The sequence below is a fragment of the Neodiprion pinetum genome, chromosome 3, assembly GCF_021155775.2.
Source record: "Neodiprion pinetum isolate iyNeoPine1 chromosome 3, iyNeoPine1.2, whole genome shotgun sequence".
NCBI lineage: Eukaryota > Metazoa > Arthropoda > Insecta > Hymenoptera > Diprionidae > Neodiprion > Neodiprion pinetum.
The window spans coordinates 17,628,587-17,643,657 of NC_060234.1; the positions used below are offsets into that span (position 1 = coordinate 17,628,587).

Sequence of the window (15,071 nt, forward strand, 5' to 3'; positions counted from 1 at the left end):
CTACAGAGGCAAACAAGGAATCTCGAAAGAAAAATTAAATCTTTGAAAGATTTAGTAAATCATCTTAAGGGGTAACGCCACTGTAACGGTCCAAAAAAAAAGGTTTTTTCACGAATTTTTTGCTTCCAAAATTGAAAGTAATTGAAAAAAAACTTTTAAGGGTGTTATCGGGCATACATTAAACTTTATTATCAAATTTTTTTACAGCAAAAAAAAACAAAATGGCGGTTCCACAGCTATCTTCCCGGGGCATGTTTTGCTTGCAGGGCTCCGCGGCACGCAGCACCACTGGTGCACTTTTGAATCTAGAACAAAAAAAAAAAAAACCATCAATCTAGAGGGTTATAGCTAGAGAATGTCGATCGGATTTTAAAAATTATCAATTTTTGTGGATTTGGCGTGCGTTTGAAAAAAAAAATTGATTTTTGACGAAAAAACGGTTAGTTTTTTGTTAATAAAAAATCAATAAATAAAGTTATTGAAAATCCCGATCGACATTCTGAAGATAATGTTAATGTTCACATCTGGTCAAAATTTCAAGTAAAAAAAATGAAAATTGTTCGAGTGATGCTGCGTGACATTTTGAAAAACCGTGTTTCGAGAAAAACGCGTTTAAAGTTTTGCGAATAGTTTTTTATTGGAAAAAATGAAAAAAAGAAGGTAAAAAAAAATTTTACCGTTAGTCTGCAATCCCAGCACCATACATTTGTCCTTCGATGGCCAAATTTTCGTCTTCTTCGTTTTTCCTGGTGGATTTTTGGAGCGCGCGCGCACTTTTTTCCGCGTCGCTCGGAGATGTCTCCGCGTGCGTAATGCGTTTGGCGTTGGCTTCGATGCAGAAATTATATAACTGTACACCAATTTCCACCTCCAACATCTTGAATATTTAAAGATATAAATTTGAAAAACTGGTAAATTCGAAAAATGAACGACGGAGCCAGGAATCGAACCTGGTATCTAGCGATGCCTTACCGGAGCCTTACTCCACTAGACCACCTAGCCGCCCTGACTCTGATGTCGTTAATTCCTCTCATCACCAGTTAGTTCAAATTTGTTTTCTTGTGCTGTTGTATGTGAATATCTTGTATGTATATCTTGAATATTTGCAAGACGTTGGTAAGGCCGCCATTGAATGTGCAAACAGCGATATCCATCGCGATATCTAGGACAGTTTTTCCGCTTGAAGATGATTTGGGGGCCAAAAAAAAATTTTTCTCGCACGGGACCTTTTTTTCCTTATTCTAGAGGGTTTAAACTATTTTTGAAGCCAATAAAAAAAAAATCGATTTTTCAAAAAATTTACAGTGGCCATACCCCTTAAGGAGAACCGTATGTTAACTGATGAAAGTGGTGATGCTCTGATGGTATAGTATATTCTAACTAATATAAATTGTATAAATATAAAATTGTATATATTTTACACAAATGTTATCGACGACGAATTTTATTCATAATATTGTTTATTGATATTTACATGATAGTGTGTTTATTATCTAAGATTTGAAACAATTGTATATATATTTTCTTTTAACTTTTATTGACGGGTTTCGGTACAATATTTTCATTAATATTAATTAATTCACTTATCAATAATTACACGTGACGTGTTTTTTTTTTTTTTCATTTTTAAATGGAAAGATCGCAAAATGAAAAAAAATCTCAAAGTTTTTCTTCGGTCATATACTTCATAATATTTCTTTCTACGTAGAGTATGATGTCAGAAGATATAACAAGTATAACAAGTATGAAAGTTAAAGATGGAAGAGGATACACACCGCAAGTTCGTTCTTTTGCATTATCTTTACATTTTTATTCGCCCAAGGCTTACAAATACGTTCGAGAAAAATTCAATAAACATTTACCATCTGTGTCAACTATAAAATCGTGGTACAGAGTAGTGGATGGCTCACCTGGGTTTACAGATGAATCGTTTAAAGCTATTGAATTGCGATGTAAAGAGAAGAGTGGCATAGTTAATTTGGTTCTGGATGAAATGTCAATAAAAGAAGAAATAATTTATGACAAAAAAGAATTTCACGGAGGTATAAACTTCGGGACAATACAAAATACAGACTCCGCTTACTCTGATAACGACAATCCGATCACAGCAAAAAATGCATTGGTTTTAATGGCTGTTTCCTTGAATGAAAACTGGAAAATTCCAATTGGTTATTTTTTAGTTAGATCATTGAATGCTGAAGAGCGCGCAAGTATTTTGAGATTGGCATTCGAATTATTACAAAAAGCTAATTGCAAAGTTTACTCAGTAACTTTCGATGGAGCTGCATCGAATGTAAGTATGTGCAATTCTTTAGGTGCTAATTTGAATTTTGGACCGAATTTTAAACCTTACTTTACAAATCCGGCGACATCTGAAAAATGTTACATATTTTATGATTTTTGTCACATGATTAAATTAATTCGGAATACTTTAGGAGATCACAAAATAATAAAAACTGTTGACAATAAATCTATTTCATGGTCATACATAGAGAAATTGCACGATTTACAATGCAAAGAAGGATTAAGAGTAGCAAATAAGTTAACTAAAAAACACGTTCATTATCAAAATAACAAAATGAATGTAAAATTAGCCATACAAACACTTAGCGAAAGCGTCTCAAAAGCTTTAAACTTTTTACAAATGATAGATAATACAGAAATCCAAAAAGACTTTCAAGACAGTTCAGAAACAGCTTTATTTTGCTTAAATTTTAACAATATGGGTGATATGCTAAATTGTAAAAATAAATTTTCTAAAGGAGAATTTAATACCCCGCTGACTGATGATACCTATTCCAAAATGAAAGAGCATGCTCTGAAATTTGAAAACTATATTATTAATTTATGTAATGACAAGGGGACACCTTTAATTAATTCTCAACGAAAAACTGGATTCATTGGAATGATTATAGCTTTAAGGAATATATTTCCTCTTTATGATAAATTAAAACAGGAAGGGATGAGTTATTTATTAACTTATAAGTTGTCTTAGGATTATATTGAAACATTTTTTAGCGCCATCAGAAGTCGTGGAGGTTTCAATAATAATCCAAATGTTTTACAATTTAAAAGTGCGTATAAGCGTTTATTAGTAAAGCACGAGTTAAAACAATTTGAAAATGGTAATTGTGCTTTTGACAATGTAGATATTTTACATGTATCATCTAACACTAAAAATTGTCACGATCAAATTGGGCATGCAGATTTGCTTCGAGCTACTGAAAATCCTGATATTTCAGATCATGATCATATTCGTTATTGTTGGGAACTAACGCCATTCGTCGAAAATATCGTTTTGTACATAGCTGGTTATGTTTCACACAGAGTTTCTAAAATCATATTCTGTTCTGTATGCCAAAACCAGTTAATTTCAGATGAATCACGAGAAACCATGCCTCTATTATCTCTAATAAAAAATAGAGGACCATTTAAAATACCATCAAAAGATGTTATTAGTATTTGTAAGATTTCAGAAAAAATAATTAGACAATATTCGCATGAATTACTGAACAAAAATATTAAAACTACTGTTACAAATCAAATATGTCAAAAAATTGGAATAATGTTTGATAATAAAGAGATGAACGAACATGTTTTACTCCAAAATTTTTCTGATAATCATCGTCATCAGTTATGTAAATGGATTATTGAAGTATATTTAAACACGAGATTTTTCTACGAAGCTAAAAAATTGTCGGTTGAAGATAATTATGTTCGGCAAAAGTATAATAAACTCATTTTATTTTATAATCAATAAAAAATTAACAAACTACATTATATAATTTTTTGTGTTTAATAAAATTGTATTAGCTGAATTTATTTTTATTTCCAATTTTACTAAATTGTTACGTCCAAGTACTTGATATATGTTTATTAACTTGTCATTTTTCAGAAGCATTTGCGAAAAACAAAAGGAATATGAATAAGGTTTGTTTGATTCTATTTTTTAAGAATACTTCTAGAATTTAATAAAAATAAATTATTTTTTTACATTCTTCCAATCAATAAGAACTTGAATATTTATTATCATTTTATATTATCATTTATATTTCAAGAAAAAAATTTTTTTCTTTAAAAATCATAAAAAAATTATTGCCACGATATATCTCATTTGAATAACTTGCCTTTTTCCCCTTTGCGCACAAAAGAATGCGCAGAACTGAGTTGGGTCCACGGAGGATAGAGAAAGTGATATCATCTGTTTCACTTTCTCGAAACAGCTTCCACTTATAGAAACTGTCCATATAGGAGTATTACATATATGCAGTAGACACTGCAGTCGCAGTGGTGGCCATTGCAATTGCAGTAGTTGGCGCTGCAGTCGCTTGCATCAAAGTGGGAAGCTCCAGATTCAAACGGTCAGGTGATGGTGGGGGCGAACGCTCGAGTATGGTCGACCGACGTCGCATGCATTGTTCGCATTTGAATGTTGACGAGCCGAATTCCGAGGGGTCGAAATTATATGCAGATTTAATGCATGAAAGGTGAAAGTCGCGCGAACAAACACCCGTACAAGAGGCAGAAGGCTCTTTGCGTTTGATAGCGACATTGCAGATCGCACAATTAGGAGCCATGGTAATGTGAAAGAGAAATACTCAATCGATCGATCAGCGATCGATAAAAGTGTTCGCAAGTAGGTGATTTGAATTCTTGTAGTCCCAGATGATAAGAGAATGATCCGATAATCGACAGAGCTCGTTATCGATAATTGCTCGTAAAATGAATCCCAGCAGATGACGTCACGGTCTCACTCAGTGTGGCGCAAGTGATAGAAGGATCCCGACAGATGGCGCCACCAATCCACAATGGAGAAAAGGCGAGATTGACAGGTGAGCAAAAAAGCGCGCCAACGAGCAATCCAAAGATTGAGGTTAGGAAAACCGTCAAATCCAAAACCAAAAAGCGCCGTGCAGAGGAAGAAAAAATGCCGATTTCAACAGTGCAGTTTGAAAAAGGCAGAAAAAGAGCGTGCCATACAATCTGTAACCAAAAAGCCCGGAGGCAAAAAGCGGCAGAATTTGAGCTTGAAAGACGAGCCGAAGAGACACACACAGGCTGTACTTACAGTTTGGAGAGAGAGAGAGGTGATCTTTGGTGATCTTTGGAGATGTTAATTCCTCTTATTTCTTTAGCGAAGGACCAAGAATCTTTAACGTAATATCCAGTTTTGCCCATAATATTGGATAAGATTCCTGCACATACTTTAGATATCTTATATGTGGGAGACTTTATGATTAACACAATCGGTCTGAGAGGATGATCTTTTTTGTGTACCTTAGGTTAAAAATAAATTTTTGGTGGTAATGCGTTATGTGTTTTAAGCATTTTACATGTCTGGTCACTTACACCCCCCCCTTTTTCGCTATGTTATTGATTATGTCGTTAGTTTGTTTCTCTATTATATTGGTCATGTCCTTACATTTTTTATACGTACTGGTATCATTGAGTATTTCATTAGTTTTTTGGTTATACTTTTCTCTGTCCATAATGACAGCAATGTTACCTTTGTCTGCCTTTGTGATAATGTCTTGGTGTGTCTCTAGGAATACATGTGCTTTTTTATATTCAGCATTGCAATCTCTACAACAAAAATCATGTAGACAAATGTATGACATAATATCATTGTTATTATAACTAACATTAAGCAGGTCAAAATGACAGACGGATAGTCACTTCCTTCTGTATCACCATGTAAGCAACAACTGTTAAGGTGCCGCTGACCTGGATCTAAAAGTTGTAATCGATCGAAGCGCCCTCTGCGTAAGTTTTCTCGGTTCCAAACCATTCGAAAGTGGTACTCTCCACCGGGGAGTAGCGCAACACAATATTAGACAAAACGCGGTCGGTAAAAGGCCTGAATCTGAGTCGGTAACCATACCACCAGGATTGACCCGAATTTTGCATGCAAATGATGACGTCATGTGTGTAGCGATTGCATCACGACCGAACTGATTATTTTGATAGTTTTACGGTGAATATAGCAAATTCAATTTATTGTTCCGTGAAACACCCTTGAATATGGGACATTCTTTGACGAATCGGAGAGATTTAGATAAAAATCGACCGACACAATTTTGATGTAGCTTAAAATTGTTTCACGGGTTCTATATCGAAAAAATAGGGATACGTATTCGAGGATTTTTTTATTTTACATATTTCGTAACATAGAGGAGATCGAAAATTTGATAATTTGGTGTTTTCTGGCACGGAGAACTCATTTTCAAAAATTCATAACGCCGGCTCTCTTTGAGCTGAAAAGTTCGTTTTTTCAACCCAAAGCGAATAAAATAAATTTTAATGCAACAATTGTTTCATTTACGAGTATTCCGAAATTTATATTGTTATAAATAATTAATATGTTTAAATCGATTTTTAGCTATTGCCTTCACCTCGTAGCGAGTTCTCAGCACGACCATCGTATTCTCCATCAATTCAAAATACGTTATGGATGAAAAATTTGACGTAGAATACGATGGTTGTGCTAAGAACTCGCTACGAGGTTGGGGCAATTGTTAAAGATCGATTAAAACATATTAATTGTTTATAACAGTATAAATTTCGGAATAATCGTTAATGAAAGAATTGTTGTAATAAAATTCATTTCATTAGCTTTGAGATGAAAAAAACGAACTTTCCAGCTCAAATAGAATCGGCGTTATGAATTTTTGAAAGTGAGTCTTCCAAGCCAAAAAACACCAAATTATAAAATTTTCGATCCCCTCTATTTTACGAAATATGTGAAATAAAAAATCCTCGAATACGTATCCCTATTTTTTCGGTATAGATCTCGTCAAAAAAAATTTCAGCTGAATCAAAAATGTGTCGGTCTCAAAGGTGTTTGGTTGTAAAAGAATGTCCCATATACATTAAAACATATCGCGCAATATTAATTTTACACAGCACGAAGTATTTTCAAAATGATTTCATAAATATCACCATTCACCATTTGTAAATATTTGGAAATATGTTCGAAAAATACTATTGAAAGAAAACGGGTACGAATCGTTGTGGTCTCGTTTTATGAAGTTACGCCATCGGTCGCCCCCCCCCCCCCCCGCCCAACTCCGCTTCTCCTTGTCGGCAAACTTGAATGGTCATGTTTATTTTCCGTCCGTGCATTACATTGTATTCGATTATTCGTTCAGTCTACGGATAGTGACTGTGCGCGAGAAAAAAAAATCTTTGTGTCGGCAGACGACTGTGCTCGAACATTTTCTATTTCCAAAATAAAGAGTATTTCTCATTCTTCTTCAGAGGTTTTCTATGAGGTACATACATGATTATCTCTGGTGAGTATTTATACATATATATATATATATATATATATATATATGTACACTATACAGTTGTATAAAACGTGCACCCCGACTTACGTTTTTTTCGACATACGCCGTCAATGCCGGAACGACCCATAGCGTAACTTCGGGGTATTACTGTATTGGAATCATTCTGGAATTGTACATCGCTTGTTACACACAACTCTACTGACAATAATGAAATAATTTTATGTTCGAAGCTATTTTACTAGTGAAAAGGGTTTCAAAAAATGATTATATATAATATTGTAACACTTTATTCATGTTACTATGGATATATGAAACAATTGTTGACATCGACGTTGAGGAGTATTTTTATACCCTCTGAGATATTAAATGCAAGGAAATAGTATCTGAGATTCGAGGTAACTATGAAGCTGCGGGTTGTACGAAACAGTTCCTTCTCCCGGTTGATGGGAGTTTCTAACATCCTTTGCGAAGTAATGTAATTCGAACATAGTTCACCACTCCACGAAGATCTCCTCGCGGCATGTGACATTGCGTCCGTCCAACGGTTACGACGGATTATCCTGTAAAATATAAGCGTGTTCATTTGGTTGTTTCGCTTTTTCAATGCAGAATCCATAACATGATTAGTACTTGTCGATAAAAATATACTTTGGCAGAGAATTCATGCTCTCCCCTCCTTATCATATAAAGACACATACAAATACATGGGTCCTCTTCTGTTCTCTTATAACCATGTGTCCGCGCCATCTCACTATACACAAAAATGTTGAAAGGGAGTGGTCGAATCTGATGAAATGGAATAGTGTGATTAAAAATTTTGATCATCTTGAATAATCCGAAAAGTTGAGATAATTCTTTTAAAATTAAGATATTCATTTTTTACGAATCACTCTAAATTTCACCGTGTTCAATATTTTACTACCGATAGCAGATATCTAACGTATGGTCGTTCGGAATGAATATGAATGGGAAATTCCTCGTCAAACCCGACGGATTATTTGTAATCGGAAAGATTTTTTACAGAATGTATAAAATGGTAGAAGCCTCGCCAAAAAATGGTACCATTAAACAATTCGTTCGTTAATAACAATTACAATGTTCAATGTTTCCGGATAAACCAAAGTTTTCTACGAAAGCTTAGCCTCCCTGCTCGCGAATGTGCTGTGAATCATTTTTCTACGTCAAATAGAACCGGAGATGAGATATTGATTCTTCAAGTTTACTGCGCGCCCATTTTGCAACAAAATTGAATGACTCGGCGCTTTCGGAAAAAAAAATCGTAGAAATAGGTTTTGACTTTTTATGCTCACATATCACTTCGAAAAAGCTTTCATTGTTTTGGAAAATACGCGGTCATTTTTTGTCAGAATGATATTTCTGATTCAAGAACCTAAATTTCGTTCCAACTGACTTTTTATGGTTTATATGATGAAATAATAACAGTCGTAATATTTATTTTCCTTAAGATTTGAAATTTCTCGCATATTTGCATCGTACTTAGGGTATATGTCAACACGTGTAAATTTCTCCTATTATCGGAAAAGAAAATTACCGTACGATTATAATAATTGAACTCTCCGAGCATTCGAATCTAGGCTCCGATAAAATTGTGGTATTCGCAACGAAGCATTCAGCAATTCTTATGTTCTGCACACTCCTAACGAAAAATCAAAATGATTATATATGAAGAGAACAGAGAAAAGAAAATTTGAAACACGTATACAATTTGGTTACTCAATATTTTGAAAAATGTATAACAGAACGACGATCGAAACAAATGTCAAAAAAACGACGATCTTTCGAACGCCACTCTTTCGAAGTAAACGTAAACAAGACGATTTGTTTTCTACATTTTTTTTCTATACTATGAAAATGCCGGAAGTCCCTCCCCACTCCTCAACGGTGTACATTTTCGTAGAAATACAATGAGCATCATGGGTACAGTGAGAACAATCTGGGGCGAGTGTTTCCATACTTATGAACGGTAGTGTATATTCATTTGAAGAAAAAAACGGCAATTTCTCAAATAATAAATTGCAAAATCTGAAAAAATTCACGCAGAGTACCTTTTAGTAGTACTTTGATTTAACCAATTATGGGTCGAAAAAAAAGTGGCCGAGTTGACGGAGAATCCTTCCTTTTCGGGTTAAATTCCGAAAATATTGATTTTTGGAAAAAAAGGTGAGAACCGAAGTTGTTCAGAATTTGATTATCAACAAGTTTGTTGCTATTCATTTATGCCATTAAGTTGAAAATAAACGAGATAATGGAAATATTTCGAATTTGCCGCTTTTTTCAGGTTTAATTCCAAAAATCTTGATCCTGGAAGAAAAACTGTAAGAACTAAACTTGTAGAGAATCAAAATTGATACAACTTTTGTTCCGACGGTTTTTCTGTAAAATCAAAACCGGCCGAGTTATTCAAGAAAAACCATTTTAACCTAAAAAAACCATTTTTCGAATATACGCATAAGCATGATTTGGTCGCCACTTTGAATTTACACTCCCAGTGACCCCCCCGAGACAGCTGTGAAAAAAAAATTTTCGTACAAATTATTTACAAATTAACCGGGGAATTTCGATATCAATTCTGACGATGACCCAAGAAATTAAAAGGTTGATCGAAACAGAAATCCGAAAAAATTAAATTTCCATTTCTTTGAATGAAAAAAGGCGTTTTCCCGAAAAATTTCTTAGGAACTTTCGACTCCAATTTTGACAAGGATTCGCCCTGTCAAGTATTTGCTGTGAATTACGAATCACCCTGCATAGCAAGTGCAGATTTGGCAGGATTCTTGTAAATGATATGTATAATTGCATAACAGAAATTTGCAGTATAAAACACTTACCATTGCAACGAACGATTCGTTCGTCGGTGCGTCAAATTTAACCTTTTTTCGGTTCAGCCGTGCGACGTAACTCATCCATTGTTGCACTCGCAAGATTATTGTTGTTTGTAACAAATATCTGTATACACACTGGCCGAGTGAAAATTTGCACGTGATTAGAACTTGTGACACGGCAAATTACCAAAACACTCGCGTTTGCTTCGTTCGCCGCGAAAAGTGAATGTGGACGGTACACGAGGAAACGCAGAAGTGACGGCCGCGCGGATAGTGGGGACAGTGGGGTGTGAGGGATAGTACTCGGAATCCGAAGAAGTTGATTCCTTCGAGAGTTCCAAATTTCTGTGAAATCTTATAGGATTGTGCCGGATTTGATGTACAACAGTAACACATACCCTGACTTTTCGTAGGTCGTATACGATGCAGAAACCAACCCAAAACTCGCTAGCGTATCCGTAGCGTATACCATCTACGAGAAGTCACGGTATGTAGTTTTATAACGATTTCCACCTAATGAGTAACTTTCAGGTAGTTCGTCTAATGTAAAAAAAAATTTTGGTAGCATCATTCAGAACTAGGCGTAATTGACAAATGAAACGAAGCAAATAAAGTATGAAATCCTTATTTGTTGAGAATTAAAAACAGAAAAAATTGGCAAGCAAATTCTTCATCAGAATTTTAACAAGGATCGGCCCTGTAAAATATTTGCCACGAATCTTGAACCGTTGTATGCAGTAATTTTATGTATGTACAATGACATAGATTTTTTGCGGGATGTATTTCTAGTATTGTTAAACACATCCGGTTCAGAAACAATTTCGCGTATGTATTAGGGTAATCTTTAAAACAGGCTCGGACGATTATCAACCGGCCCCCCCCCCCCCCCCCCCCCTCCATATTTGCTATAAATAAATAAATATTGGTCTGTTCAAGAGCACAATTTTTTATCTCAACCCTAAACACTCACGCCTATACTTGCGTGTTTCCTGCAATTTCGGTATTTATTTTACTGCCGCATCTAATCTTTCGGTCAATAATCTGTAAGTATGACAATTTTGCGGACATTGATGCTACTATTAGATGAGGATATCCGGAGCGTATATGGGGCATTCTATGTCAATTATTCGCCATTTATATCTGCCTTTTCGACGAACAGGAATTAAAGGATAGGTATTTTCGTTTTTGTTAATGATTTTCTATCAAATCGATGAAAAAAAGGTAGATTTAAGTGGTGCGTACTCGATGTAGAATGCCCCAAAACCCTTCAATAAAATAAAAAAGAATAATTTTCTTTGCGGAACTACGACTCAAAACGAGAAAAGAAACAGTATGTTATTTTAATTAATATCGGGTTTTGGAAAAGCCATGAGCATTTAAAAAAAAATTGTGCGATATTTTGATAAATTTATGGTGTTTGGATGGGTTGAGACAAACATCTAAAATATTTCAGAAAGACTGCTTTTGGCAGGTACAAGAAAGTGTAAAATTTTCAATAGAATAAAAATTGGTCGAGGTCACGGGTTGGTCGGTTTCGCATGGAATGCCCCGTTCACGTATAGTCGGGCTACGTGCGATTACGAATAGTTACCGCGATTGTGAACTGATGTTACCATTTCCCAACGATGCCTTATAATATGCACGAATTTCAAAATCTAACGGTTATTCTGAGTGAGTTGTACATTTTTTCGTATCCACCTAAAAGCCTATGCTCTCGTCGGCACTGCAGATTGTTGCTTTAGCAGAAACATAGGACGTGTGCGTATTACCATGTCATTTTACCATCTGGTACCGCTTCGGTCGACTACAGCGCTTCTGGAGGTTCAACGTTGAACTAAATTACAGACTTCTCGTGCATCAGAACGGGCGCCTGTCACCTGAAAATCGCCCGCACAAATCGTGCCATATTTATAGAAAACTGACTGGTGCTATAGGTTTTCCCGGATTACGTGTGTGTTTTTGTACGTCGGTATCTCCTTGGCAAAAGTGAAAGAAATTCTGATATCGTACAAACGGTGAATATTCAACAAGTCGCTAGCCCGATCGGCCATGTTTGACGCGACGTGATTTTATTGAGTTCATCATTATTTTTATTAGACGTTATCAATGATCTGCGATAGTAGTGACTGAGATACAGACGTACAATTTTATTCAAGCTATCTTTTAAAAATTTTCCCAGTCAGATTCATATCCCCGTTTTATCAGGATTTGTGCGGGCGATTTCCCCGCTTCTGACGTCACGAAATATATATAGGACATGCCAGGTCAGCGGCACCTTAAGCTAAGAAATGTCTAGAAATGTGAGTTTGTAATATTTTATTATCTTATGACAACCTAATAACTATAACTGATGGTGGCATTTATGTATAATAATTTTAATTGAAAGCTTCAATTGTAAAATGTGTTTAATTTAAATTAGTCAATTTTTTATTTTTATTTATAATATTTATTAAGAAATCTGATGATGGCAGGTGGGGTCCTGCCGAAACGTCGTAATAAAAGCATCATTCTATGAATTGTATCTTGTCATTATTAACTGTTTCAACCAACGAAAATTTAATCATACAACAAACACAATCACGAACTTCAAACATCATAAAAATAGGACGTAATAACATCACGGCTGGATGTGGATGCGGTCATCGATAGCCGCACATCGTGATCACTATGATCCACCCCGTAACAACTCTACCAATTATCGTTAGAAATTGTATAAACTCAAAAAATTGCTATTTATAATATCATATAATGTATCAGGAATTCAGTTTTTTAGAAGTCACATAATAAAGGTAATGCTTTTGGGTGATTTATAGTTTATTAGTCGATTGCTGTCAAATTGTTCACTTTAAAAAAGAAGAAAAAAAAAAAAGAAAATTGCATACCAGTAAAAACCAGTTTGGACCACTGCCACTGATCCAAAAACTTCACCCACCGTCAGTCGACCCTGTGTCAGGATTAGCCCAATGATAGACTAATAATGAGCTGATTGTTTACTTATACATCGAATCTTCTTTGATAGCGTCCCTGGTTGAGAAAGACGATACGAAAGGAAGGATAATAATGGAACCATTGGGTTTATTCACTCTTGTTTATTCAAGTCAACACTGCTCAATTTCAACGTGTGATCGTAAAATGAGCATGTTCCAATCAGCACTCTTGTATCTATAGTACAATCCGCAATCCCCAGACGTTTAATTTCACTACTGCTCAAAGATGACCAATCGCTGCCATAAGATATGCTTTCATGTTCCGTGTATTGGGCGATAACATTAGGTGCTCCTTTATCAAGACAATCGATTATCTTGAACCCGCCATACATACATGCAGCCAACAAACATGTATGATGCTTGGGTTCCCATTTCAAACGCCAGATACCACCGTTGAGATTCAGCTCGGAAACTGGATTACGCAATTTTCGCACATCCCATAATCTCAAGATTTCGTCGTAGCTGCAAGTACAAAATAGATATTGATTAGAACAATAATGCATTTTCTCTCCGACCTTATCCAACCTACATATATGAGTGAATATAGAAAGTGTTCTTCCTCTTCGAGACACAAATTTGTAAGAATGTCTGTAAGTGTTTACATTTTGGTATCTTACGCTTCTTGGTGCGAAGCTCGTAAGACAGTCAATGACCGTCTAATATTGAAATGCGGATATGCATCATCAACATTAATATTAATCACGAGGCAATATTCATTTTGTGAATCGTATATAATTTTTGAACTACTGGTAAATTCGAAAAATTAACGACGGAGCCAGGAATCGAACCTGGTATCTAGCGATGCTTTACCGGAGCCTTACTCCACTAGGCCACCTAGCCGCCCTTATATACATATATGAGTGTAGATTCTTGATATCTTAAGTCCAAATGAAAAAACTGTCCATTACTTGACGTTTCGGCCCTATAAGAGGGGTCCTCCGCAGAAACTACATGTATATTGTATAGATATAAGTATACAGATTATAACACATATACACACACACACAATTTTACAATCAAATACTGACATCAATTATAAGAAAGTATCGAAAAAATCATCATAGAATTCCTAAATGGAAAAAGCTATCAGGTAAGTAGAAAAAGAATTTAAGAATAGTCAAGTTAAAAAAACAGCAAAAGGGAATCAATCTGTAACGGCAAACAAGGTTAGGAGCTGTTTCAAAAGAACACTGCACTACAAAAAGAAGGAAAACTAATACTACTTGCAATAAAAAAACCGTGAGAGTATGCTTATGCTTTATCTGGCTTCTTGGGAAACATATTAATTAGATTTGCTAATCGCGAGTACAATTAAATCTGTAAAAAAGCGGGATCGAAACTTGGTCGTGCAGAAGCCGGGAACAAGTGGTCACCTGAGCAGTGCGCATAAGAGAGTGGCAACTCATAACCCCTAAAAGCATGGTATCACTGTCATGGCGTTAACAAATCTAACAAGTCATAATAGTTAGGTCGCTTACCATTGAAGAAATTATCTACTAGTCTTATTCAAAATCAAATTATGAAATTACTTAAATTGTTAATGTCAGATCTAAGATTAACGCTACTATTATCACTAACAATTTTACACATCACTACAATCAGTCTCTTTCTTAATCCTTTTCATGGCAAATCCTTTCCTGATGTCTTTTCCCATGTTGGAATTCTATGACGACTTTTTTTTATATTTTCTCGTAATTGATGCGAGTATTTGATTGTCAAAACTCTTTCCTTTCCTTTGGTTATATATATTATTTTATGTATAACTTATATCTATATTATAATATATATTGTCACGTTCACGGGTTTTTCACGGCAGGTTGCCTTGGCAAAACGCCGTGCCCGTGAGTTTCCTGTCCTTATTCAGGTGATAATTGAGTTACATTAAATTTATTTGAAAAAGAGCTCTGTTCAGATTCGGAAGAGGGTTGGTTAGTTCCCTGTGTTACAATCCG

At 35.2% G+C, this 15,071-nt stretch overlaps 1 protein-coding gene and 2 long non-coding RNA genes across 6 annotated transcripts in view; all 3 read right to left on the reverse strand.

The window, feature by feature from the left end:
• Nucleotides 1–224: 224 nt before the first annotated feature.
• On the reverse strand, nt 225–1,312 carry LOC138190649 (uncharacterized). Its single transcript, XR_011176655.1, has 3 exons — nt 973–1,312; nt 678–877; nt 225–305 (listed from the first exon to the last, which is right to left on the reverse strand). It is a non-coding gene; the product is annotated as an uncharacterized lncRNA (long non-coding RNA).
• Nucleotides 1,313–7,537: 6,225 nt separating this feature from the next.
• On the reverse strand, nt 7,538–10,588 carry LOC124213617 (uncharacterized). Its single transcript, XR_006881918.2, has 3 exons — nt 10,139–10,588; nt 7,988–8,040; nt 7,538–7,849 (listed from the first exon to the last, which is right to left on the reverse strand). It is a non-coding gene; the product is annotated as an uncharacterized lncRNA (long non-coding RNA).
• A 2,618-nt stretch (nt 10,589–13,206) lies between these two features.
• The window catches only part of LOC124213602 (diphthine methyltransferase), a 93,203-nt gene continuing 91,338 nt past the window's right edge, over nt 13,207–15,071 (reverse strand). For all 4 annotated transcript variants that reach the window (XM_069134202.1, XM_046615054.1, XM_046615055.1 and 1 more), the window contains one exon: nt 13,207–13,581. In XM_069134202.1, coding sequence (XP_068990303.1) covers nt 13,212–13,581 — 370 coding nt within the window. In that variant the 3' untranslated portion in view covers nt 13,207–13,211. The remainder of the gene's footprint in view (nt 13,582–15,071) is intronic.